General features: G+C 41.8%; 1 protein-coding gene across 1 annotated transcript in view; it reads right to left on the bottom strand.

Annotated features, from left to right (window-relative positions):
• Positions 1–4,222: 4,222 nt before the first annotated feature.
• The window catches only part of LOC124718956 (coiled-coil domain-containing protein 12), a 28,754-nt gene continuing 7,079 nt past the window's right edge, over positions 4,223–25,897 (bottom strand). The window contains exon 3 of the mRNA XM_047244623.1: positions 4,223–4,946. Within this exon, the coding sequence (XP_047100579.1) occupies positions 4,743–4,946 (204 nt within the window). The 3' untranslated portion in view covers positions 4,223–4,742. The remainder of the gene's footprint in view (positions 4,947–25,897) is intronic.

Here is a 25,897-nt window from a genome sequence, read left to right on the forward strand (position 1 = left end):
CCCCCCACCCGTGGTCTCTGACGTCAACAGTGCGCTTTGTGCATTCTTTGAACACTGTCACTCCAAGTTGGCACGTAGCTCATTAAATTTGCTAGAGTGGATCTTGGTGGAAAATTATGCCCTGAACCATATTTACTCTATTATGGGAGTGACAATCACCGGTATGTCACCCAGCTCGTTACAAGCAAGCAGCACCCGTGTCTGGCCAGGACATGCACTTTTGATGAAAATTGACCCACTTTTCATTTTAGAGATGGCTGCCAGTTCCCCACACTTGTCATGTATGTTCTCCACAAAGAATAATCACTGTGTGGCCAGAAGGAAACCCCACCAGCCCTTGCGCAAACCAAGTGTTGGGGAGAGTATTTCTCTGTTTGACACTTAGCTCTATATTTCTCGCATGGCGCAGCCAGGGTCATACCTCACTGCAGTAAACGAGTATTTTCCTTCCATTGAGACTGCTGGGGTTGTTTAGCCACCAGTGGGAGATAACTGATCTTTGCACAAACATTCGAAGGAGAGAGATGTGGCCTGATGGTTGAAATGTATTGTTCCCAGCATTCTCACTTCTGTCATTTTACTGTGTGTGGGACCTAGGCAAGGAGCTATCTGGCCAGGCAATGGCTATCTGGCTGGTAAACCATTGCTCAGAGGCCCATGTCCCAGTCATGCACATACTCCTTGACATACATGGGGAGTTTTCAGCTCAGGCATCAACACAGCGATTCCACTGTGCACATATTTAATTACCCTTCCCTCCTTTCCTACCATGAGATGGCTACCATGCAGTGTTTTTGGGTGTACTACCTTATTAAATGGAAGGGTGTAAACATGGAAAGGCACGAAGGTGGAGTATACACAACATTGGGTGACCTTCCCCGCACAATCCACACTTCTGGAGAATTTTGGAAATTCATGGCAGGTCAAATCCAAAAACGGGGACCATGTATTTATTTATTAAAAAGTTGCAGAAAATACCAGAAATGCAAACTCAAGTCCTAAATCATAAATCAGGTTCTAGCAGGGTCTGCACCAAGAAAACCATCCAATGGAGAGGCAGAGGGGGAAAGGGATAGTAGAAGTATAAGCTTGTAGCATGGAAAGAACTTCTCCGCTCTCCATCCATTTTAGTGCCAACCGTCTTCCACAGGATTTAAATTTTATTTCCCTTTTTTCAGGCAACAATAGGAAACATACTGTGCCAATGACATTAGTATATTTCTCACAGAGCCATGAAAATAACTTGGGACTCAAATACCAATTGTTTAAATAGATGTTATCATCTTTGTTGAGGTATGGCAATAAAACACATGATTTTTCCCAGTCAACATTTCCAGATTCTATTTCTATGGCACCACCAGTGTAGACAATTTAACCACAAACTGCTTTGTACGTCACAAAAAGAAAGTAACACACTTACATCTATCACTAAGTTTTCAAATGGGACTATGGCCTCTCAGATTTTTTTCTTGTGTGTTTTACAATGAGACAAACTTTTACAAAAATACATTGAGATGCTGTCAAACTGTCACCAAATTGATATAAACACAGAATCAGTTTGTATAGGCCTCAGATCATTAAGTAAAAAAATATTGGTGTTTGAAGCAAAGGATCTGTTGACCAAATTCACTCACTTCTAACTTCTTGGCATAAGCCGGGAAAAGGCCAAGTAGTAATAAAAATCTGCAGGTTCTATATGCTTCCATCATGCTAATCTGCTCGGTACTGTTGTCTACATCTACATTTATACTCCGCAAGCCACCCAACGGTGTGTGACAGAGGGCACTTAACGTTCCACTGTCATTACCTCACTTTCCTGTTCCAGTCACGTATGGTTCGCGGGAAGAACGACTGCTGGAAAGCCTCTGTGCGTGCTCGTATCTCTCTAATTTTACATTCGTGATCTCCTCGGGAGGTATAAGTAGGGGGAAGCAATATATTTGATACATTATCAAGAAACGCACCCTCTCGAAAACTGGACAGCAAGCTACACCGCGATGCAGTGTGCCTATCTTGCAGAGTCTGCCACTTGAATTTGCTAAACATCTCCGTAACACTATCACACTTACCAAATAACCCTGTGACGAAACGCGCCGCTCTTCTTTGGATCTTCTCTATCTTCTGTGTCAACCCGACCTGGTACGGATCCCACACTGATGAGCAATACTCAAGTATAGGTCGAATGACGGTTTTGTAAGCCACCTCCGTTGTTGATGGACTACATTTTCTAAGGACTCTCCCAATGAATCTCAACCTGGCACCCGCCTTACCAACAATTAATTTTATATGATCATTCCACTTCAAATCGTTCCGTACGCATACTCCCATATATTTTACAGAAGTAACTGCTACCAGTGTTTGCTCCGCTATCATATAATCGTACAATAAAGGATCCTTCTTTCTATGCATTCGCAATACATTACATTTGTCTATGTTAAGGGTCAGTTGCCACTTCCTGCACCAAGTGTCTATCCGCTGCAGATCTTCCTGCATTTCGCTGCAATTTTCTAATGCTGCAACTTCTCTGTATACTACAGCATCATCCGCAAAAAGCCGCATGGTAATTGTAATTTTTTCAGTGATAAATATAAAATAATTATTCATGTATGTACAAGTGGCAGAAAGAAATCAGAAGCACATAAAGTGCAAGAAATCCAAATGACTTGTTGAATCTTAGAAGTCTATTTTTACACTACTAAATGTCTTCGCACTGTGGTGGCATTTCGTCAAGAGATGATTGCTCAACCTTGTCATATATTCTTTTCTGTAACAAAATTGTCCTTCCCAAGTTCATCTTCTTCACCTTCTTCAGAAGAAGAATCTTCTGATAAAGTTCCTAATAGTTTGAAGATTTAGCAATAGGTCCACACGTACCCATATCTTCACCTAAAAAAAGTAGCAATACCAGATTCATCACTACTATTCATGAGGATTTCCTTGATTTCCTTGCCTGATAAATCATGTTCCGACATTTCAAAAGTAATATAGCAGATGCTATATCTCACTAAATGCAGACACAGGACTAGCCCAATGCTCAACTTGTAAACGGAAGGGGCCCAGGAGCAAGTAAAAGCCATAGTGCTTTTTGAGATTACAATAATGGCAGCACTGACACAAATGTTGACACGCAGACAACAGGAAGCTGCCATCCTACTGTTTACGCTCCTGTGCCAGAGTGTAGATGAATGCCCACAGCAGTCAGGCCGTCCTACTCTCTGGGCATAAATGAATGCCTGCACCTTCTGGACGTTCTACCTCCCAGGTGTCCATGTACGCCCAAAGCTGCAAAACGACGAAAATAAAATTATTACCCACGCAACCTTTGGAACAATGATAGTAGTAGAGGGATAGTTGTATTTCTTTAACTGTGTACATTCAGTATGTCATGTCCAGTTGTGGCTACCTGATGACTCACCTAATGGAAGTATGTGCTCTGGATGACAGGATCTAGCCAAGAGTCATTACCTCAGGACAAATTTTGCAGAACTCATGAGCCTACAGTATTGTTTTATTTCTTATGTAGTCAGCCCTTCCTATTATCTTCGATACGGTTGTACTGTTTTGTGAACAATACAACTTAACAGGCAGTTGGCAATGTAGCACACTGCCGGTACTGCCTATAGTCAAAGTTTGATAACTCCATTTGCATAAGCAGTACGTAATATGCCAAAATAAATGCATGATGTTTACTTTTAGGACTGCAAATTTTTTGTACTCTGTTTCACATTGTGTGTGTGTGTGTGTGTGTGTGTGTGTGTGTGTGTGTGTGTGTGTGTGTGTGTGTGTGTGAGAGAGAGAGAGAGAGAGAGAGAGAGAGAGAGAGAGAGAGAGAGTGCGCGCGGGGTTGGGGCATGTTGGTTGCGCAGGCACATGCATTTTAATGATAATTTACAGTAAAGTAAAAGGCTCTGATGGCAATTACATAAGTTCTCCTGTTCTGATAACCATAGTTTTTACATTTTTTCAAATCTCTTAATGTTTTTACTCTAAGACATGTTACTCTCATCACATTTCTGTGTGACACCTTGCTTTGTGTTCTAATGGCAATGTTAGTAAAACATTGCCATTAGAACACAAAGCAAGGTGTCACACAGAAATGTGATGAGAGTAACATGTTTTAATTAGAGGAAAGCAATAACGGCAAAGCATTACATTTATATAATGTATTGAGATCATTGTTTTATTTGATTACACCTCATACTCCTAACAAAAGTTTTTAGAGAAAATGTTTTAAACATTAATGGCAAGGTCTTGTCAACTACAAAATTCTGAAAATGCCTTTCTGAACAGACACACAAGTTAAAAATAAAAATAATAAAACTGTCTGAAGGTGTACCTTTAATTGTGCTGTATAAGATGTAATTATCAATCATTATGATCACGAATTATATAATTTGTGCCAGTAGCACAATTACAGACAAGATGCATTGCAAATACAGTCTTTCAGTACAAATTTCCATACACAATCTGAGACTCCAGTCGCACTTTCGCTAGTACTGGTATATGCCTGAGTGCAACTGACTGCACTTCGATATACGGGAAACAGTTCAGTGCATCAGCTAAAGACACGCTACCGAGCAGATTAGCTCACAGCTTGAAACATCAACCGTTCTGCGATTGCAGGTGAAAGCCACTGTGACTGACGGGGTTACTGCCACTTGCTGGCAGCAGGCAGCATTCCCAGCAGCTTCAGCACCTATTACAGGAACCTGCAGACTCTACAGAAAGAGGGCCGCATCCCGTCAATCTTCGTTGGCAGCATCCATCTGGTTGATGCGTGCACCGGCATTGACACTGTTGGCGAGGTCCTCCTGACCCTTCCGGAGTCTGTCGCGAATCAGCTCCGCAATCGCCTTCTGCGTCCTCCTCTCGAGCCGCTCCAGCTTCTTGGCGACGTCACGTTTCAGGTCCCAGTCCGGTTTGCGTGGTGCAAGATTTGTTATGTCCTGTGCAACATTAAAAAATTGACTCAGTTACTCGAGACCACATTGGTCACTAAAAGGGGAAGTAATTAGAGGGTTACTCACACGTACTTTCTGTGTTTCAGAAGATGACTGCACAAAAGCAACAAGACATACAGAAAAATGACACATACAGTGGCTACGGCATCTCTCCAAGTTGCGATTTGTAATATCCACAGTGGTACAGTTATGATGCGCACCAGTTGGAAGCAGGCACATCAGAATATGGCATCTAATAGAGCAATGAGTGCATTTTGTGTCCTCGAGTTCATCAAGTTGTGACGGCCAGCGACGATTTTGTACCAAATACTGGGGAAAGATGCAACAAACAAGCCTATCTCTGAATAGCACAGCAAATACTGAGACTGACTGCCTTTGTGGTGCAAAGAAAACAGGCTTGCCAGGATTGTCAACAGATGTGGAGTATGAGCAGCTATCATTCATCAGGAGTCCAAAGAAATTGAAGACATGTGCAAACTGAGAACAGCAGGTACTGCAGCAATGGTCTGGAAGATTCAACACAAACATTTACATATACATTCATATTGGTTGCAGTTGCTACATGCACTGACAACTCGGGACATTGAGCTTCATTCTGATTTTTGCAATGGTTTCACGAGACTGTGTTACACATTCGTGTTTAGCCTAAAGTTAACATATTTTGTACCATGCCCTCTACAAAAGTTTACAGACCATTTTTCTTAGTGGAGTAAATTGTGACTGGTTTCAAGTACTTGGATATGCTGCAGCAATGGCTTTAGTCACAATCACAGCAACACAGTGGAAACTTTACTTTGCAACAAGATGGTGCTCCACTACAATTGCTTTCATATTTTTGAGATTACCTCAAGGCAAACGCCTAAGCACTGGACTGGATGTACTTCCCATTGAGACTCTCTTCTTCAGTTGGCCCCACCATCACCTGACCTAACCCCATATGATTTTTTCCTTATGAGGTTATGTCAGATCACGTGTTGCTGCGTTGATTGCTGTTTAATTTGTAAGAGCTACAAGGGAGGATAATTAGTGTGGTCACTGATAATGACTGTGACATTGACGTTTGCCACATCACAAATGGTGCCCATATTGAGCAGCTGTGACGTGAGTTAAAGATTTGGAGAGATACTGATGTGTGTATGTATTTTCTGCATGTCTTGTTGTTTCCCTGCAGCTGTCTTACCTAATTAAAGGTAACAAACATGCACTGAATGTCAGGCTTTAGTTGGTAACTTTATTGTTTCTCAGTAGCCAAAAACCAGGTCTTTCGACACCTTATCACAAAAATATGGACAAACTGGTTGAACAGCACTAAGGCCTGACTGAGACCAAGACTGATATGAGCAGCAATCTACCTGGAGGGGGTAGTGGGAGTAAGGAGGAGGTATGGGGCCAGAAGGGGGAGGGGTAGAAGGGTAGGGGTTGGGAGAAGATTCTAGTGCTGCCTGATGGAGCTTGCACAGGCATGGTATGCACAGGATAGGGCTGCAAGGTGCTGTGTCAGAAGACTGTGGTGGGAGGGGTGGGTGGCAAAGGAGGTGGGGGAGGGAGGGAGGAGGGAAAGAGGGAGGGAGGTGAGTGGCGCAGAGAGATTACATAGGTCTGTCGGCAGGATAGACGGCTTGAGCAATACTGTAGTGGGAACAGGAAAGGGGATTTGCAGGTGGTGGACAGGGACTAGTAAAACTGGAGGTCACAGAGGGGGGCACGGGGATGGGGCAGGGGGGCTAAGCAGAGTTATCACATGCACAATCTAGAAAAGCTAGCGCCAGTTCAAAAAATTGAGATGGTATCCCACTTGTTACTGTCGATGTCACCTCCCACTACACTAACAATCCCAAAGACATGATCTTGCCGCTAGTGAACACTAATTTTCCCACCTCCCGAGTGACTTCAAACATGCAACCTCCTCCCAGGTCACCACGACCAATTACACCTTCACCTGTTCCCTATGAAGACATCAACTACAAACAAATCCATGATACAGCAATAAGCACCCACAAGGCACCATCCTATACTAACCTATTCGTGGGCCATGTAGAGGAATCCTTCCTAACCAGTCAGAATTCCAGGCCCCTCACCTGGTTCAGATTCACTCATGACATCTTCATGATCTGGTCTGTGGGTGAGGGCACCATGTCCACATTCCTCCAGAACCTCAACACTTTCTTCCCATTCACTTCACCTGGCCCTCCTCAGTCCACCAAGGCACTTTCCTTGATGTACACCTCACCTCAAGAATGACTACATCACTACTATTGTCCACATCAAACCTACCAACCACCAGCAATACTTTCATTTCCACAACTGCCACCTATTACACACTGGAAACTCCCTTCCATATACCCTAGCCATCCATGTTCATCACAACTGTAGTGACAAGCAGTCCCTCTCCTGATATGACAGAAGCCACACTGAGACCTTTACAGACCAAAATGACCCTCCCAACTGTGTTCACAAACAGATATAATGCCTTGTTTCTCCAGTTCCCTACCACCTCCACATACCCACTATCCGTCCACAAAAGTGAACTCCTCTCTTGAATCAATACCACCCAGGACTGGAGCAACTCAATCACATTCTCTGCCAGAATTTCGACTATAACTTGATGTGTCCTAAAATGTGAAATATCATTCCAGCTATCCTCCCCATCCCTACCTACACAACATCCTTGGCCGTCCCTCCTGCACCCCTGTTCCCAAACCTCATGGCTCATATCCCTGCAAAACACCCAGATGCAAGATCTACCTCACACATCCTCCCCCCACCACCACCACCACCACCACCACCACCACCTACTGCAGTCCTGCCACTGCCATTTACGGCTCCATCAAATGCAGAGCCACCTTCGGAAGCAACAATGTTATCAGCAGACTTAGCTACAACCACTGTGCCACATTCTACATGGGCATGATACCCAATAAACTGACTGACTGCATGAATGCCCACCACCAAACTGCGGCCAACAGACAGTCGGACCACTCACTTGCTGACTGAACATGCCGCCCTGAATTATGTGCTTCACTGTAATGACTGCTTTGCACCCTATGCCATCTGGATTCTTTCCTCCACCACTAGCTTTTCTGAATTGTGCAGGTGGAAACCCTCTTCAGGACACATCCTTTGTCCCCGTAACCTCCTGGCCTCAACTTTCACTAGTCCTCCACCTGCCTATCCCCTTTCCTGCACCCTCTCCACTATTACATACGCTTTCTGTCCTGCTAATGCACCAATGCACCTACAACCCCTTTCCTCTTCTCTTACTTCTCTCGTCTCCCTGCTCCATTATAGCCCAACCTAGCAGCTGTATCCTGTCCCTACCATGTATCTGCAAGCTCCCACAGATAGTATTAGAATCACCTCCCACCGCTACCCAGCTATATCTCCCCTCTTCCTGCCCCATGCCGCCTCCATATCCCCACTGCTCAATACACATAGCTTGCTCTCATATCAGACACATGCACACTTAGGCCTTAGCATCAAGTCACGTGGCCACATTTACACATGTTCTTGTTGCATAAATGTGAGAGAGTTCTGCTTCTGAATGAGGACTCTGCCAAAAAGCTGCAAATACCAGGTAGTTATAATTACAGTGCAGCTACTCCCAGAGATCCAGCATGGGCTGTAATTACAGTCTGACAGTGAAACTAGGTAGATATTCTAAAGCACTAATGCAGAACCAATTTATGCTGGGAATAAATAAATAAATCCAATTTTGGCCAGCAGGTGCAAATTTGGCACTGTTAATTCAAGAAAGACATACCCAAATGTTTCCATATGTACTGGATTAGGAACGGGATGTGAGCAGAAAAGGTTACACAAGTGAGAAAGGTGTAAGTTGATTTTGTTATTAACTGTGACTTACACATTTGGTAAATATGAACACCGGAGACATCGCTGAGATGTTTCATCCACAAAATGACGTAATCAACAGTTTCTCACAGCTGTTCCCACACAATCTGAGCAATATCGTCCTGAATACTGGCCTTCAGATCAGGTTGTGACCAAACATTTCACTGCTAAAAGCATTCTTTTATGTATCCCCAGAGCCAAAAGTCACAAGGATTCAGATCTGGTAACCTTGCAGGCCATGCAGCTAGAAAACCTCTGGAGATAACATGTTTGTGGATTGTTGTATTAAGCAGATCTTTCATTGGCCTATCAGTACAAGGTGTTGCCCTAACTTGCATGAGAACAGTGGTTTCCACACAGTTTCACTCTTCCAAAGCAGCAAACACATACTGTACAAGTGAACTCGATAATGTGCAGCTGACAGGGTACACCTGAAAGGCCTTCTGGGTGTATTCTTTTCACAGAAGAATGGACCAAGAATAAAGGGGCTTGTGAACACACACCCCACAGTCACCCCTGTAGTGTACAATGTGCCTTGTCACTCGACAGAATATTGCCCGGCCACATGTTGTCAACTTTAATCCGTGCCAGAAAACAAAGAGCAGATACAAAACGTTGGTGATCTTGAGGTTTCAGTTGCTGGACAGTCTGGATCTTGTATGGGTGTAAAATAGTCTGCAAAAGTTTCCGTACTGCTGACCTCGGGATGGACAATTGTCGTGACACTGCACGAACACTAGCAGTATGTGGGGCAAATACTGCATGGTCCATTACAGCAACAGCAATAACTTCCACAGGGATATGATGCCCACACCAAGATCACCCATGTTTTCGAATTTCATTACCATCTTCTTTAAACCATTTAATGACATCAGGCCTCTCCTCAGACCTTTTAGTTGGCGATACTCCCTCAGTGCTGCACTTTAATTGCATTCATTCACAAAGAACAGTTTCACTAACAGCACACTGTCTCTTGACAGCCATACCATTCCCTCGTATTATGGCATGTCAAATGACAGTGTGGATGTCAGACCATCATAGAAACAGTGTGCAGCACTACATTTGCATCTGGTGGCCACAACTGGAACTAATTTGTTTTCCCAGTTTACATCGGTTCCGCATTAGCACGTCTGTCACGTTTCATTGCCGTATGATGATTACTGCCAGTACTGGACATCTCCTGAGCAGCTCCACTTCAGAAACACTGGTTGGTTATAATTACTATTTTTTTCTCATTGTGCCTGAGTGCAACTCAAAGCCTCCTCTATGTGATGAGCAGCAATCTGTCCATTCCATATTCTTATTCGATCCTGGGCTTTCCATTGTTGTGTGTGCACAAATGGGTAGGACTGCAAACAGCACACTTGGTCTGCTAAGCAGACACTAATGGACCTTCTGGTTTCCCAGATGTTGTATCTCCTACACATCTGTGGTATTAAGGGCTTTTACTGTATTACTTGTGGAACCTCTCAAAGCCTGCCACAGATTGTTGGAAAAATAAAAATTTAAGCTGAGGACAGAATTTTAAAACAAAAGTTCAGCCATCAAGTCATGTCATACAAGTACATGGAACGTTTGTAGAGAAAACCATTTCCTCACTGTTCCCCAGATATTTAAATGCCCTCTTGCCTCCTCAATTTCATGCATCCTGTGTCAGGTTCCTTTTCTGATTAAGTTAGTTTAAGCAAGGAATGATACAATATGGATGGGCTAAGGTACGCAGAGTTCGCTTGACACACAATTACTGTATGGACTGCATGCAATGGGGTAGTATTAATGCAGTGGAGACTTGAGTTGCAAGTCACAGTTCATTGGAAAACTCAAGCCACGACTTGTCTGCTCTTTATTGATTCAGACACCCTATCCTGGACAATTCATACCTACAGTGAATGGAGACTTGGCTTGCTCTGCTGTCTATTAAGTCAGTGAAATAGACTGTCCACCACCTCACTTAATTCTTTTAAACAAAACACACCTGCTGGAACCGAAAAGGAAGAAAATAAGAGTTGCTCCGCATGTTTAAATGGCATATCATTAACAGGAAAGCATTTATGGGTCTATTGTGAGCAGGAAATAACTCTTGTCTGACGAGGTCCAGGTTCCATATTAATCTTTCTTCCTTTTGGAATATGCTGATGAAGTAGCTCCACATATACAACTTTTTGCCAGACGAAAGGTGCATAACTGAAGGCTGGAGAATTGCACAGTAACATCAACATACAGAAAAGTAAATACAAGTAATCCACTAATTTTAGACCCATATCATTAATACCAGTAAGTAGTAAGCTTTTTGAACATATATTGTATTCAACCACTATTAATATAGCTCAAAGAAAATGATCTACTGACACCTAACCAGGTCTGATTAACAACATACTGTTCTTGTGGAAAACAACAGGTTATTTATTCACAAGTGGTAACAATGCTACTGACAGGAAATAAGTTGGTTCCATATTTCTAGTCTTCTAGAAAGCTTTTGATATCATTTATCATAAGCAGCTTCTAATCCAACTGCGGACCCATGGAGTATCACTTCAGCTGTGAGGCAGGATTTATGATTTCCTGTAACTGAGGGGAAGTCATCTCGCAAACAGTATCTTGGCTTCCCTGAGAATGTTATAGGCACTCTGCTATTGAATACATACATTAATGTTTTAGGAGACAATCTGAGCAGTCTTCTTAGATTGTTTGCAGTCGATGCTGCCATTTACTATCTACTAGAATCACTTGAAGATCAAAACCAATTTAAAAATTATTTAGAAAGATACCTGCACAATGTCAAAAGTGGCAACTAATGCTAAACAATAAAAAAGTGTGAGGTCATGTAAAAAAGTACAACAAAAATTCCATCAAATTTCAGTTTCATAATAATACAAGATGAAAGACTGCAGATTCTACTAAATACTGTACATATAATTACAATTAAAAACAACTTAAATTGGAACCATCACATAAATGCAATAAATCTATTGAAGAGATGGCCTACACTGTGTTTGTCCATCCTCCTTTTGAGTAGTGCTGCATGGGTGGGATCCTTAGCAGATAGGACTGACAGTGGACTTCGAGAAAGTTTGAAGAAGAGCAGCTCATTTTGTATTATTGTGAAATGGGGGTGAAAGAGTCTCATGGACAAGATAAGTGAATTGGGCTGACAATCATTAAGGCTAAGACATTTTACATTGAGGTGATATATTTTCATAAAAATTCAATTGTCAACTATCCCCTATTAATGCCAAAATATTTTGTTTACTATAACCTAATTAGGAAGAAATGACCATTGTACTAAAATAAGACAAATCAGAGCTCGCACAAAAAGATTAGATGCTCATGTTTCACAAGAGAACCATGAACCATGGACCTCGCCGTTGGTGGGGAGGCTTGTGTGCCTCAGCGATACAGATAGCCGTACCGTAGGTGCAACCACAAAGGAGGGGTATCTGTTGAGAGGCCAGAGAAACACGTGGTTCCTGAAGAGAGGCAGCAGCCTTTTCAGTAGTTGCAGGGGCAACAGTCTGGATGATTGATCTGGCCTTGTAACACTAACCAAAATGGCCTTGCTGTGCTGGTACTGCGAACGGTTGAAAGCAAGGGGAAACTACAGCCATAATTTTTCCCAAGGGCATGCAGCTTTACTGTATGGTTAATGATGATGGCGTCCTCTTGGGTAAAATATTCCGGAGGTAAAATAGTCCCCCATTCGGATCTCCGAGCAGGGACTACTCAAGAGGACGTCGTTATCAGGAGAAAGAAAACTGGCGTTCTACGGATCGGAGCATGGAATGTCAGATCCCTTAATCAGGCAGGTAGGTTAGAGAATTTAAAAAGGGAAATGGATAGGTTTAAGTTAGATATAGTGGGAATTAGCGAAGTTTGGTGGCAGGAGGAACAAGACTTTTGGTCAGGCGAATACAGGGTTATAAATACAAAGTCAAATAGGGGTACTGCAGGAGTAGGTTTAATAATGAATAAAAAATAGGAATGCGGGTAAGCTACTACAAACAGCATAGTGAATGCGTTATTGTGGCCAAGATACATACGAAGCCCACGCCTACTACAGTAGTACAAGTTTATATGCCAACTAGCTCTGCAGATGATGAAATTGAAGAAATGAATGATGAAATAAAAGAAATTATTCAGATTGTGAAGGGTGACGAAAATTTAATAGTCATGGGTGACTGGAATTTGGTAGTAGGAAAAGGGAGAGAAGGAAACACAGTAGGTGAATATGGATTGGGGGTAAGAAATGAAAGAGGAAGCCGCCTTGTAGAATTTTGCGCAGAGTGTAACTTAATCATAGCTAACACTTGGTTCAACAATCATGAAAGAAGGTTGTATACATGGAAAAACCCTGGAGATACTAAAAGGTATCAGATAGCTTATATAATGGTAAGACAGAGATTTAGGAACCAGGTTTTAAATTTTAAGACATTTCCAGGGGCAGATGTGGACTCTGACCACAATCTATTGGTTATGACCTGTAGATTAGAACTGAAGAAACTGCAAAAAGGTGGGAACTTAAGGAGATGGGACCTGGATAAACTGAAAGAACCAGAGGTTGTACAGAGTTTCAGGGAGAGTACAAGGGAACAAATGGCAGGAATGGGGGAAAGAAATACAGTAGAAGAAGAATGGGTAGCTTTGAGGGATGAAGTAGTGAAGGCAGCAGAGGATCAAGTAGGTAAAAAGACGAGGGCTAGTAGGAATCCTTGGGTAACAGAAGAAATATTGAATTTAATTGACGAAAGGAGAAAATATAAAAATGCAGTAAATGAAGCAGGCAAAAAGGAATACAAACGTCTCAAAAATGAGATCGACAGGAAGTGCAAAATGGCTGAGCAGGGATGGCTAGAGGACAAATGTAAGGTTGTAGGTGCTTATCTCACTAGGGGGTAAGATAGATACTGCCTACAGGAAAATTAAAGAGAACCACTTGTATGAATATCAAGAGCTCAGATGGAAACCCAGTTGTAAGCAAAGAAGGGAAACCAGAAAGGTGAAAGGAGTATATAGAGGGTCTATACAAGGGCGATGTACTTGAGGACAATATTATGGAAATGGAAGAGGATGTAGATGAAGATGAAATGGGAGATACGATACTCCGTGAAGAGTTGGACAGAGCTCTGAAAGACTTGAGTCGAAACAAGGCCCCGGGAGTAAACAACATTCCATCAGAACTACTGACAGCCTTGGGAGAGCCAGTCCTGACAAAACTCTACCATCTGGTGAGCAAGATGAATGAGACAGGCGAAATACCCTCAGACTTCAAGAAGAATATAATAATCCCAATCCCAAAGAAAGCAGGTGTTGACAGATGTGAAAATTACCAAACTATCAGTTTAATAAGTCATGGCTGCAAAATACTAATGCGAATTCTTTACAGACGAATGGAAAAACTAGTAGAAGCCGACCTTGGGGAAGATCAGTTTGGATTCCGTAGAAATACTGGAACAAGTGAGGCAATACTGACCCTACACCTTATCTTAGAAGCTAGACTAAAGAAAGGCCAACCTACGTTTCTAGCATTTGTAGACTTGAAGAAAGCTTTTGACAATGTTGACTGGAATACTCTCTTTCACATTCTAAAGGTGGCAGGGGTAAAATATAGGGAGCAAAAGGCTATTTACAATTTGTATAGAAGCCATATGGCAGTTATAAGAGTCGAGGGGTATGAAAGGGAAGCAGTGGTTGGGAAGGGAGTGAGACAGGGTTGTAGCCTGTCCCCGATGTTATTCAATCTGTACATTGAGCAAGCGGTGAAAGAAACAAAAGAAAAATTCGGAGTAGGTATTAAAATCAATGGAGAAGAAATAAAAACTTTGAGGTTCGCCGATGACATTGTAATTCTGTCAGAGACAGCAAAGGACTTGGAAGAGCAGCTGAACAGAATGGATGGTGTCTTGAAGGGAGGATACAACATGAACATCAACAAAAGCAAAATGAGGATAATGGAATGTAGTCGAATTAAGTCGGGTGATGTTGAGGGAATTAGATTAGGAAATGAGACACTTACAATAGTAAAGGAGCTTCGCTATTTGGGGAGCAAAATAACTGATGATGGTCGAAGTAGAGAGGATATAAAATGTAGACTGGCAATGGCAAGGAAAGCGTTTCTGAAGAAGAGAAATTTGTTAACATCGAGTATTGAATTAAGTGTTAGGAAGTCGTTTCTGAAAGTATTTGTATGGAGTGTAGCCATGTATGGAAGTGAAACATGGACGATAAACAGTTTAGACAAGAAGAGAATAGAAGCTTTTGAAATGTGTTGCTACAGAAGAATGCTGAAGATTAGATAGGCAGATCACATAACTAATGAGGAGGTGTTGAATAGGATTGGGGAGAAGAGAAGTTTGTGGCACAACTTGACTAGAAGAAGGGATCGGTTGGTAGGACATGTTTTGAGGCATCAAGGGATCACCAATTTAGCATTGGAGGGCAGCGTGGAGGATAAAAATCGTAGAGGGAGACCAAGAGATGATACACCAAGCAGATTCAGAAGGATGTAGGTTGCAGTAGGTATTGGGAGATGAAGAAGCTTGCACAGGATAGAGTAGCATGGAGAGCTGCATCAAACCAATCTCAGGACTGAAGACCACAACAACAACAACAACAACAACAAAAAAAACATCTAAAAGTGAAAAGATTGAAAAATTGTAAAAGTAGCTGTATGAAGCCCATGCCAAAAACGTAAGTGTGAAATACAGAGTAATCAACAATATTAGGAAAAGGATAGATTGCTAGTCATCGTAAAGATGACCCATCGAGTTGCAGATGCATTATAGCTTTTGGCCAATGTTTTATTCAGCAAAGAGCCCCCCCCCCCCCCCCCACACACACACACACACGCTGAAGAAGGCTTCATCCAAAAACTATTATGTGCAACAGTCTTTCGACCGCCTCTGTCTGCAACTCAACAGGTTATCTTTACGGTGGCTATCAACCTATCCTTTTCCTAATATTCTTGATATTCCAAACTGGAATTTCCAATGTTTGTTACAGAGTAATTGTGTAGATTAAGATGTGATATACAAATAGAGCTTTATAAGTACATAGATTGCTTATGATAAAACCGTCAAACATGCTTGCGGTGCAAGGAGAGAAGAACAAACTAAACAACTACAGTTAGGGGTGTTATGTACAGAAAAGAAAAAAAGAAAACTCATGTTGAAGAAAGACCAAAGATTTAGGCGGACTAAAGATGATTGCACATCATAGATCTGTTATTCTTTGTTATTGTTATATAAAATAATCTTCAATTAAATTATTATTTAAAAGCACCAAATGATTTTTCCTCAGACATGAAATAGAATAACATGTTTTTCAATGCCGGCATAAGGTGACTGAGTGGTGTTAAGTGCTGCAGAGGTTGCCAGTTCTCATCCACTTAATGGCAGATCTTTATTTTGAGGTTCCACAGTCTCTGTTTTATAACTCACTCTTCTTTCTGAAGGAAACATTGCCACTAAGTCTGTGATGGCACAGAAGTTGTCACTCTCCAGTGCTGAGAAGCTAGCTGAGTTGACTTAAGGAGCTGCAAGCCACACCTCACTTTTGCAAGTCATGATTGCTTTTATTAGTACAACAAACTTTACCAGTGTAGCTGCAGTAACCAATACACGAAACCAATCCAAGTAACACAAATATGGCTTTATTCATGAACCTTTGACAGTAACAGAAATAAGTCTTTTGCGACTCCACACATGGTGTTGAGAAAGAGCTGAAATTGTTAAAATTGAACAAAGATCTAGATCTTGATGGAATCTCCGTCAGCTTCTATACTGAATTTGCAGCTGAGTTAGTCCCTCTTCTACCTATAATCTACCCTAGATCTTTTGAACAAAAAAAATATGCCCTGTTCTTCAAAAAACCAGAGGTCACAAATGTCTACAAGAAAAATAGTAGAAGTGATCTACAAAACTACCATCCAGTATCCTTGACATCAATTTGTTGTAGAATCTTAGAAAATATTCTCAGTTCAAATATAACAAGGTACCTTGAACAGAATGACCTCTTAATGCCAATCAGCATGGATTCCAAAAACGTTGATCATTTGAAACCCAACTTGCACTTTTGTCATGTGAAGATGAAAGCTTTGGATTAAGGCAATCAGGTAAGTTGCAGTATTTCTCGATTTCTGAAAAGCATCTGATTGAGTACCACATCTACACTTCTCTTCAAATGTTTGATCATATTGGGTATCAAATGAAATTTGTGACTGGATTGAGGACTTTTTAATAGGGAGGACACAGTATGTTATCTTGGATGAAGAATCACTGACATATGTAGAACTAACTTCCGGCGTACCCCAAGGAAGTGTGTTGGGATCCTTGCTGTTCATGTTGTATATTAATGACCTTGCTGACAATATTAACAGTAGCATCAGGATTTTTGCTGATGAAGCAGTTATCTATAATGAAGCGTTAGCTGAAAGAAGATGCATAAATATTTAGCCATATCTTGATAAGATTTCAAAGTGGTGCAAAGACTGACAACTTGCTTTAGATGTTCAGAAATGTAAAATTGTGCACTTCACTTGGAATCGATCAACTCATAAAAATACCTTGGTATAATGCTCTGTAGGGATATGAAATGGAATGGTCACATAGGCTCAGTTGTGGGTAAAGCAGGTGGGAGACTTCCGTTTATTTGTAGAATACTGGGGAAGTGGGATCAGTCCACAAAGGAGATTGCTTATAAATCATTCGTGCGACCCATCCTAGAACACTGCTCAAATGTGTTAGACCCCCACCAAATAGGACGAACAGGGGATACTGATTGTATACAGAGAAGGGCAGCATGGATGGTCACAGGTTAGCTTAGCCTGTGGAAGTGTCGCACAGATACTGAAGGAACTGAACTGGAAGACTCTTGCAAATGGACAAACTATCCCCAGAAAGTCTATTAAGAAAGTCTGAATAGCTGGCTTCAAAGAATGATTCTACGAATATACTACAAGCACCTGTGTATTGCTCACACAGTGATCATGATAGTAAGATCTGAATAATTACTGCATGCACAGAGACATTCAAAACAATCATTCTTCCTGTGCTCCATATGTGGATGGAACATGAGGAAACCCTAATAACTGGTACACTGGGACATACCTTCTGCCATGCGCCTCACAGTGGTTTGTAGAGTATAGATGTAGACTTGACTTTATACAGAAGGTACAAAATAAATGACACACACAGCATCTGATGTGAGAGGTACAAACTAAAAGAACATAGTGAGAGTGAGTCAGTGCTGTCTCCATGTGAATATAAATGCACTCACCGGCAGACAGTGCAGTGGGGATTGTGCCGTGTGCATGCTTCCTATCGGCAGCCTCTAGTGGCCAGTCCACACTTATACAATTGGCGGTTGATTTAACACTACACTCCACACACTCACTTGCACTAGTAGCAGGACACAGCAGTAGAGGACGAGTTGCTGCTAGCCACAGCTCACACTATGCTGGAGATACACATTTACTGGTACCAAATTGAGTTACAGCTCAGATATGACGAGTTTCGAGCTGTGGCCCACTTTTATTGAGCAATGACTTCAACATCTTGTATTGCACCTAAAAAGAACTAGCTCATCTGTCACATGCTTCGCTGAACAGTTATGAAGTTTCTGCTCTCTCCTCTGTTTTATAAAATTTCTTTTCTCTACTCCTGTTCACTTTATAATGTACTGCCACTGTCACAATTAAAATGTTGGGGAGCTGGGGTATTTAAGTGCTGTCAATGCAACTATGATGAGCCTACGAAAAAAATTTTCATGTGGCACCCACTCAGTATAACACACGTTTGCATCAGTGTACAGGGTTTATCTGGGTAATAGTTGCAAAGGTAACAGAGGTAACAAACTGAATGGAAAAACTATCCACTGGAGGAAAAAAGTTTCTTTATACAATAATATTCAATAAAGTGACAGAATCAAATATTTGATAGTGAAAGCACTTTATAAAAAGAGGGAAAGAGATTGTGCACACAGTCGGTGACCTAATTTAGATGGCACCACATGATAAAGTCAGAAAGTGAAAATTGCACCACTAAAAATGAATCAAAGTGTGAACAACTGCAATAATTGTAACAAGAAAGTGATGAACGGTATTCAGTGTAGCATCTGTCACCATTGGTTCTGTGACAGATTATTATTCACGGTCTTTTCTCATGTGTGCTAGTGATGCCTGTGATAACAAATTTCTTCTTCTTCTTCTTCTCCTTTACTTCATGTATTAGGCCAATTGCCTGATACAGTACCCATCTCTTGTATGGTCTTCCTACACTACTACTTCCAGTGCATTTATAATTTAGAGCCTATACTGGGACTATCTCTCTCCATCCATGGTCTACATGTCCCATTTTCTCCTCTTTTCCCTTTTTCTCGTTTATGTTATATATTCTTAAATCTTTAGTTATATCTTAATTTCTTTTTTGATCATTTCTTGAGCCTGTATTCTACTTTCTTGGGGAGTTCTTGTTGCCCATACTTCACTTCCATAAATAAGGGTTGGTACTCCTATTATGCATAAAACTTCAGCTGGGTTTCTTTCCTGGCTTTATTCTGCAAACATGTTATGATGGTTTCATATATGGATGTACATTTATTTAATTTCTGGTCCACATCATGGTTATATTTGGAAGAGATGTCGCATTCTACTAGTTTTACTTGCTCCAAGATGTGATTATTCAAGACTAATTTGTATCTTACTGGTTGTCTGTCTTGACATGCGTTCACTTTTGTTTTATATTGAAACTAGCTTAGAACCTACTGCTTTACTTGCATAGACTGTATGGCCTGCAGAGATCTTTTTCATTTTTATTTAATAAAATTTTTAAGTTATTCACAATTTGCAACACCTAAGCTTTTTACGCTAATTCTATTCCGAATGTGCTTCTGACCAAAAAGTAATTCTGGTAATTGTAGTAAAAAGTATTTTGTTAATCATGCTTTTTGCATTCCTGCCGGGAATTTCCATAGCAATTTTCATATCCTAACAAATATTTCTTTATGTCTAACTCAGAAGTGTAATGCCAATTTTCATAAATTTAGATTCAAAATTTTTCTAATGTAATGAAAAAATTTCATCCCCTATTACACTCCCTTAGAGGTTGAATTGCCAGAAACAATGAAAAGTATTTTTTTTTTCTTTTTGGTAACTGAGAAGTCAAATACAAATTGTCATAGACGAAGCCTTAAAAATCTTTTAGTAGTTCTTTAGTAATTAATTATTTTCAAAAAACTTTCACCCACTATTTTACCTCCCAGTGGTTGAATTTCCAGAAAAACATTTTTTGTTTTCTGTCTAAGAAACCAAATACCAATTTTCGTAGTTCTAACTTCAAAGTTCCCTTAACACTGGTGTACTTTAAAAAAGCCTTTCATCCCTTATTTCAATCCCTTAGGAGTGGAACTTCAGACAATCCCTTCTTAAATGATGCCTACAGTATAAGACCCATACCCTCGCCAAACTTAAGGCTTCTGTCCTTAGAGATATGGGCTGAGCGATGATGTGTCAGTCAGTCGGGACATCATGTTTTATATATAGAGATTTAGAGAAGTAATTGGAGAACAGGAAGAAATAATTGGAGCACTTCAAAGTTCTATGTTTGCTTTAAACAAAAATATACTACTCCTTGCAAATGTGTGTTTTTTTATGTACTATGCAATGTCCTTCAGAAACGCATGCATGCCCGAAGATCACTGCATAGTACACTGAAAAACACAAGACACTGCAAAAGGTATTACATGCCTAGACAGACCACTACAATAATAATACATGTATATCCCTGCGCAGGAATCACAGCAATTGAGTGAGTGCAGGATGTAGACTCTCAGTGACATACGGAGAGATGGGTCGGCCCTGCAGGTGTCCTCGAGTAGCCGAAGTGTAATGCGACTGCTCACATAAACCAGGAAATCTAGGTTCGAGTCCAAGTGTGGCACAAATTCTCATTTGTTACTAATAAATTGTGCTGCTGCAATCTAATCATATTCACAATTCCAACCACATTTCGTTCAAAATATACACTGCTGGGAAGGATAGGTGCACATCTTGTAAAAGAACGTACACATCTCTCCACTGCTACAAGATCACAATAAAGAATGCAGTGCAAACCAAACAGATCTGTTGATTCAGTCTACGAAGTGTACCTTCCCCGTACTTCACATACTGTTCCATACATCCATCTCCGTTACTGCTACATTAAATTACTATCTAATTGGTAAAAGTAAAATAAAACTATCAAAACAGAAGGCAACTGATTACAATTTTTTTGTTAACCAAAGAAATGTTTTATAAATGGAAGCCTCACTTCTTGATTTGGTTTATTTCATTTTACAATGTGACTTGGTGTTGTACCTAACATGATTTTATTCAAACGGCAAGCTTTCCAATACGCTAAAACCTACCTAACTTTAAAAGGTTTGTTAGTAAAATCTATCATGGGCAGTACTGGGAAACGATGACAGCATAATTGCTGATTTGTACAGTCAGTAATATAACAGTGTTTCCATTTGAAATGCTGAAGAAATATTTACAGTAACAACAAACTCCACATATTAGGCGAATTTTGGGAGAAAAACTCTTCATTTGCAGGATCAAATGCACGCAAACATAATAGCAACAACAATATTATGGGAAGGGCATATAGCTATTCACTGTAAAGATGACACACTGAGTTGCAGACAGGCATGATGAGAAGTCTAACATATATAAGCTTTCGGCCAAAATCATCTTCAGAAAAGAAAAATGCACACACATTCGCACAAACAAACACACTTCACATACATGACTGCTACTTTCGGCCACTCCAGCCAGACTGCAAAAGATACACACTGAATGGGAAGAGCTCAGAGTGGGCTGGGGAAGGAGGAGGGATAATAGCGTACAGGTGGGAGAAGAGGAACCGGCACTGCCTGGCATTCATCCCTTTCACATCAAAAAATCCCTCCCATACAGCGTAGCCACAGGGGACTGCGTATCTGCAGTGATGGGAGCTCTCTTGTGCAGTATGCTGAAGGTCTCACAGAGACCTTCACAGACAGGCACTATCCCCCCACACCTAATCCACAAACAGATTTCCCATGCTGCAACCTCACACATCCACATCCTTTGCCAGGACTTTGATTATCTATCATTGTGCCGTGAAATTAGGGGCATCCTACGCAAGATTCTTCCCACCCCTCCTAAAATAGTGTTTCTTTGCCCATCCGACCTCCACAGTATCCTAGTCTATCCATGTGCCACAACCGATCCTAACCCCTTACCACGGGGATCATATCCCTGTGGAAGACCCAGTTGCAAGACCTGACCAATCCACCTACCAGCACTTCCTGCAACGGTCCCTCTCTTAGCTCACATTTATCACAAATCTCAAGCTAAGTGCAAACTCCCAACCAAATGGGAAAAAAAGTGCAGCTGACTCCTCCATATAAGAAGGGTACAAGAACAGATCCACAAAATTACAGGCCAATGTCCTTAACATCAGTTGGCTGCAGAATTCTTGAACATATTCTCAGTTTGAATACAATAAATTTTCTTGGGATCGAGAATCCTATGTCCACGAATGAGCACGGTATTGAAAGCATCCCTCATGTAAAACTCTGCTCGCCATTTTCTTACACAATATCCTGTGAACTATGGATGAAGGGCAAAAGATAGATTTCGGATTCCTAGCTTTCCGGAAAGTTTTTGACACGGTGCCCCACTGCACATTGTTAACGAAAATATAAGCATATGGAACAGGTTACTAGATATGCAAGACATATGGATTAGGTTCCCAGATACCAGAGTGGCTCCAAGACTTCTTACATAATGGAAACCAGTACGTTGTCCTCAATAACGAGAGATCATCGGACACGAGAGTTACATCGGGAGTGATCCAGGCAAGTGTGATAGGGCCGCTCTTATTCCCTGATCTGAAGGACAGGGTGAGCATCAATCTGCAGATGTTTGCCAACGATGCTGTGTTGTGCGGGAAGGGGTCACTGTTGACTAAGCACAGGAAGACACTAGATAACGTGCAGAGAATTTCTAGTTGGTGTCATGAACGGCAGCTTGCTCTAAATGTAGATAAATGTAAATTAATGCAGATGAGTAGGAAAATATCTGGAATGTTTGAATACATTAGAATTGTGGCACCCGACAGAGTAACCACGGTTGCCATGAGTTTCCCCAAGTGAAATTTTCTGATTTCCAGACAAGTTTCACCAGTTTTCCCTGACAAATTTTGAGATCTCAAGGATGAGTAAAGATATAAGTTGACAGAAAAATGTAGGGACTTCTGTATTTCTAAACGCGTGAGAAAAAATCTTAAGTACTAACATCAACATCTTTTATAATGAACTGTTTTTAGATGGAGACAGAAAGCCAAACGGTATGTGTGTTCCATTGAGACCACTGCTGTTATTTTACTTCAAGAAAACAAAAGACATTTGGTGACAAAAATATGCATTTCCTTGGATTCGCAAGACAGTTTTAAAATATCTTCACCGATTTCAGAAATAAGCTCAGAAAGAAGTGGCCCTCTGGAAAGAAGTATAAACCAACACTATAGGTGACCACCAATAAAATTTTGGTTCAATAACACTATTGGCCATTAAAATTGCTACACCACGAAGAAATGCAGATGATAAACAGGTTCTCATTGGACAAATATATTATACTAGAACTAACATGAGATTACATTTTCATGCAATTTGGGTGCATAGATCCTGAAAAAATCAGTACCCAGAACAACCACCTCTGGCCGTAATAACGGCCTTGATATGCCTGGGCTTTGAGTCGAACAGAGCTAGGATGGCGTGTACAGGTACAGCTGCCCATGCAGCTTCAACATGATACCACAGTTCATCAAGAGTAGTGACTGGGGTATTTTGACGAGCCAGTTGCTTGGTCACCATTGACCAGACGTTTTCAATTGGCGAGAGATCTGGGGAATGTGCTGGCCAGGGCAACATTTTCTGTATCCAGAAAGGCCTGTACAGGACCTGCAACATGCAGTCGTGCATTATCCTGCTGAAACGTACGGTTTCGCAGGGATCGAATGAAGGGTAGAGTCACGGGTCATAACACAACTGAAATGTAACGTCCACTGTTCAAAGTGTCGTCAATGCGAACAAGATGTGGCCGAGACGTGTAACCAATGGCACCTGATACCACCAACACGCTGGGTGATACGCCAGTATGGTGATGACGAATGCATGCTTCCAATGTGCGTTCACCGCGATGTCACCTAACACGGATGAGACCATTGTAATGCTGTAAACAGAACCTGGATTCATCTGAAAAAATGATGGTTTGCCATTCGTGCACCCAGGTTCGTCGTCGAGTACACCATCACAGGCACTCCTGTCTGTGATGCAGCGTCGAGGGTAGCCGCAACCATGGTCTCCGAGCTGATAGTCCATGCTACTGCAAACGTCATCGAACTGTTCGTGCAGATGGTTGTTGTCTTGCAAACGCCCCATCTGTTGACTCAGGGATCAAGACATGGCTGCACGATCCGTTACAGTCATGCGGAGAAGATGCCTGTCATCTCGACTGCTAGTGATACGAGGCCGTTGGGATCCAGCACGGCGTTCCGTATTACCCTCCTCAACCCACCGATTCCATAGTCTGCCAACAGTCATTGGATCTCGATCAACGTGAGCAGCAATGTCGCGATAGGCTACAATCCGACCTTTATCAAAGTCGGAAATGTAATGGTACGCAATTCTCCTCCTTACACCAGGCATCACAGCAACGTTTCACCAGGCAACGCCGGTCAACTGCCGCTTGTGTATGAGAAATCGGTTGGAAACTTTCCTCATGTCAGCACGTTGTAGGTGTCGCCACCAGTGCCAACCTTGTGTGAATACTCTGAAAAGCTAATCATTTGAATATCACAGCATCTTCTCCCTGTCTGTTAAATTTCACGTCTGTAGCACATCATCTTCGTGGTGTAGCAAATTTAATGGCCAGTAGTGTATGTTCATTATTGTCAGTTATTACCCACTGTGCTATGTCTATTATTTAGAGGTATTGTGTCTCCACTTGTTTAGCTGAGTGGTAACATGAATGAGATTTTCACTCTGCAGCGGAGTGTGCGCTGATATGAAACTTCCTGGCAGATTAAAACTGTGTGCCCGACAGACTCGAACTCGGGACCTTTGCCTTTTGCGGGCAAGTGCTCTACCATCTGAGCTACCGAAGCACGACTCACGCCCGGTACTCACAGCTTTACTTCTGCCAGTACCTCGTCTCCTACCTTCCAAACATTACAGAAGCTCTTCTATAACATGTTTGCCTAATACACAGCAGGCCTGGGTTCGATTCCCAGCCTGCTTGGAGATTTGTGGCGAGACAGTCGCAATTCCTGAAATCCATCGCCCATGGCCTCTGGCCTGCCAAGGAGCACTGCAGTCCTGCGTCCATGGACAAACCACAAAACCTGATCGCATTACACCACACACAGACAGACCTGACGTGGACATATCGGTGAGACTAGATCCGACGGGCAGGGCCTGCATATTAGTGAGAAACGATGGGCTTCAGATCGGCAGGCCTGATCCATTAAGAGATACTGGGAGAAATGGCCTATGGTTTTGGCCCATTGCAAAATCCCACTCACGTAGCCAGTCATTCAAATGTCACAGACAACATGTTTATAAAATGAGACCACAGTGATCAATCCATGTAACAGATAACTTGCACAAATACTCTGAGAATCCACACAAATGAAGATAGGTAAAACTCACAGTAAGGATGATCACTGAGGTGCTGGCAGGCACGTAGGAAAGAAACACACTCTCACAGCTAAACTTTGGGCCCTAGCCTTTGTCAGAAAATGAGAGCGCACACACGTTCACACAATCACTCAGACAACTTATGCACACATGACTGCCGTCTCCAGCCGCTGTGTCAACAGTCTGAGAATCAGGAAAAAAAAAAAAAACCACTCCTCGCCCCTCCCTGCCTCTCAATGGCAGCTGCTAGGCTAGCAGCAAGAATGGTGGCAGTACTTACTGCAAGCAGTAACAATATGGGAGCAGGGAAGCAGTGCACTTATTCAGCTGCACCCAGCCAGTGACTATGCACGATATCTCAGTAAACAAACCAT

This window comes from Schistocerca piceifrons, chromosome 10, assembly GCF_021461385.2.
Source record: "Schistocerca piceifrons isolate TAMUIC-IGC-003096 chromosome 10, iqSchPice1.1, whole genome shotgun sequence".
NCBI classification, from domain to species: Eukaryota; Metazoa; Arthropoda; class Insecta; order Orthoptera; family Acrididae; genus Schistocerca; species Schistocerca piceifrons.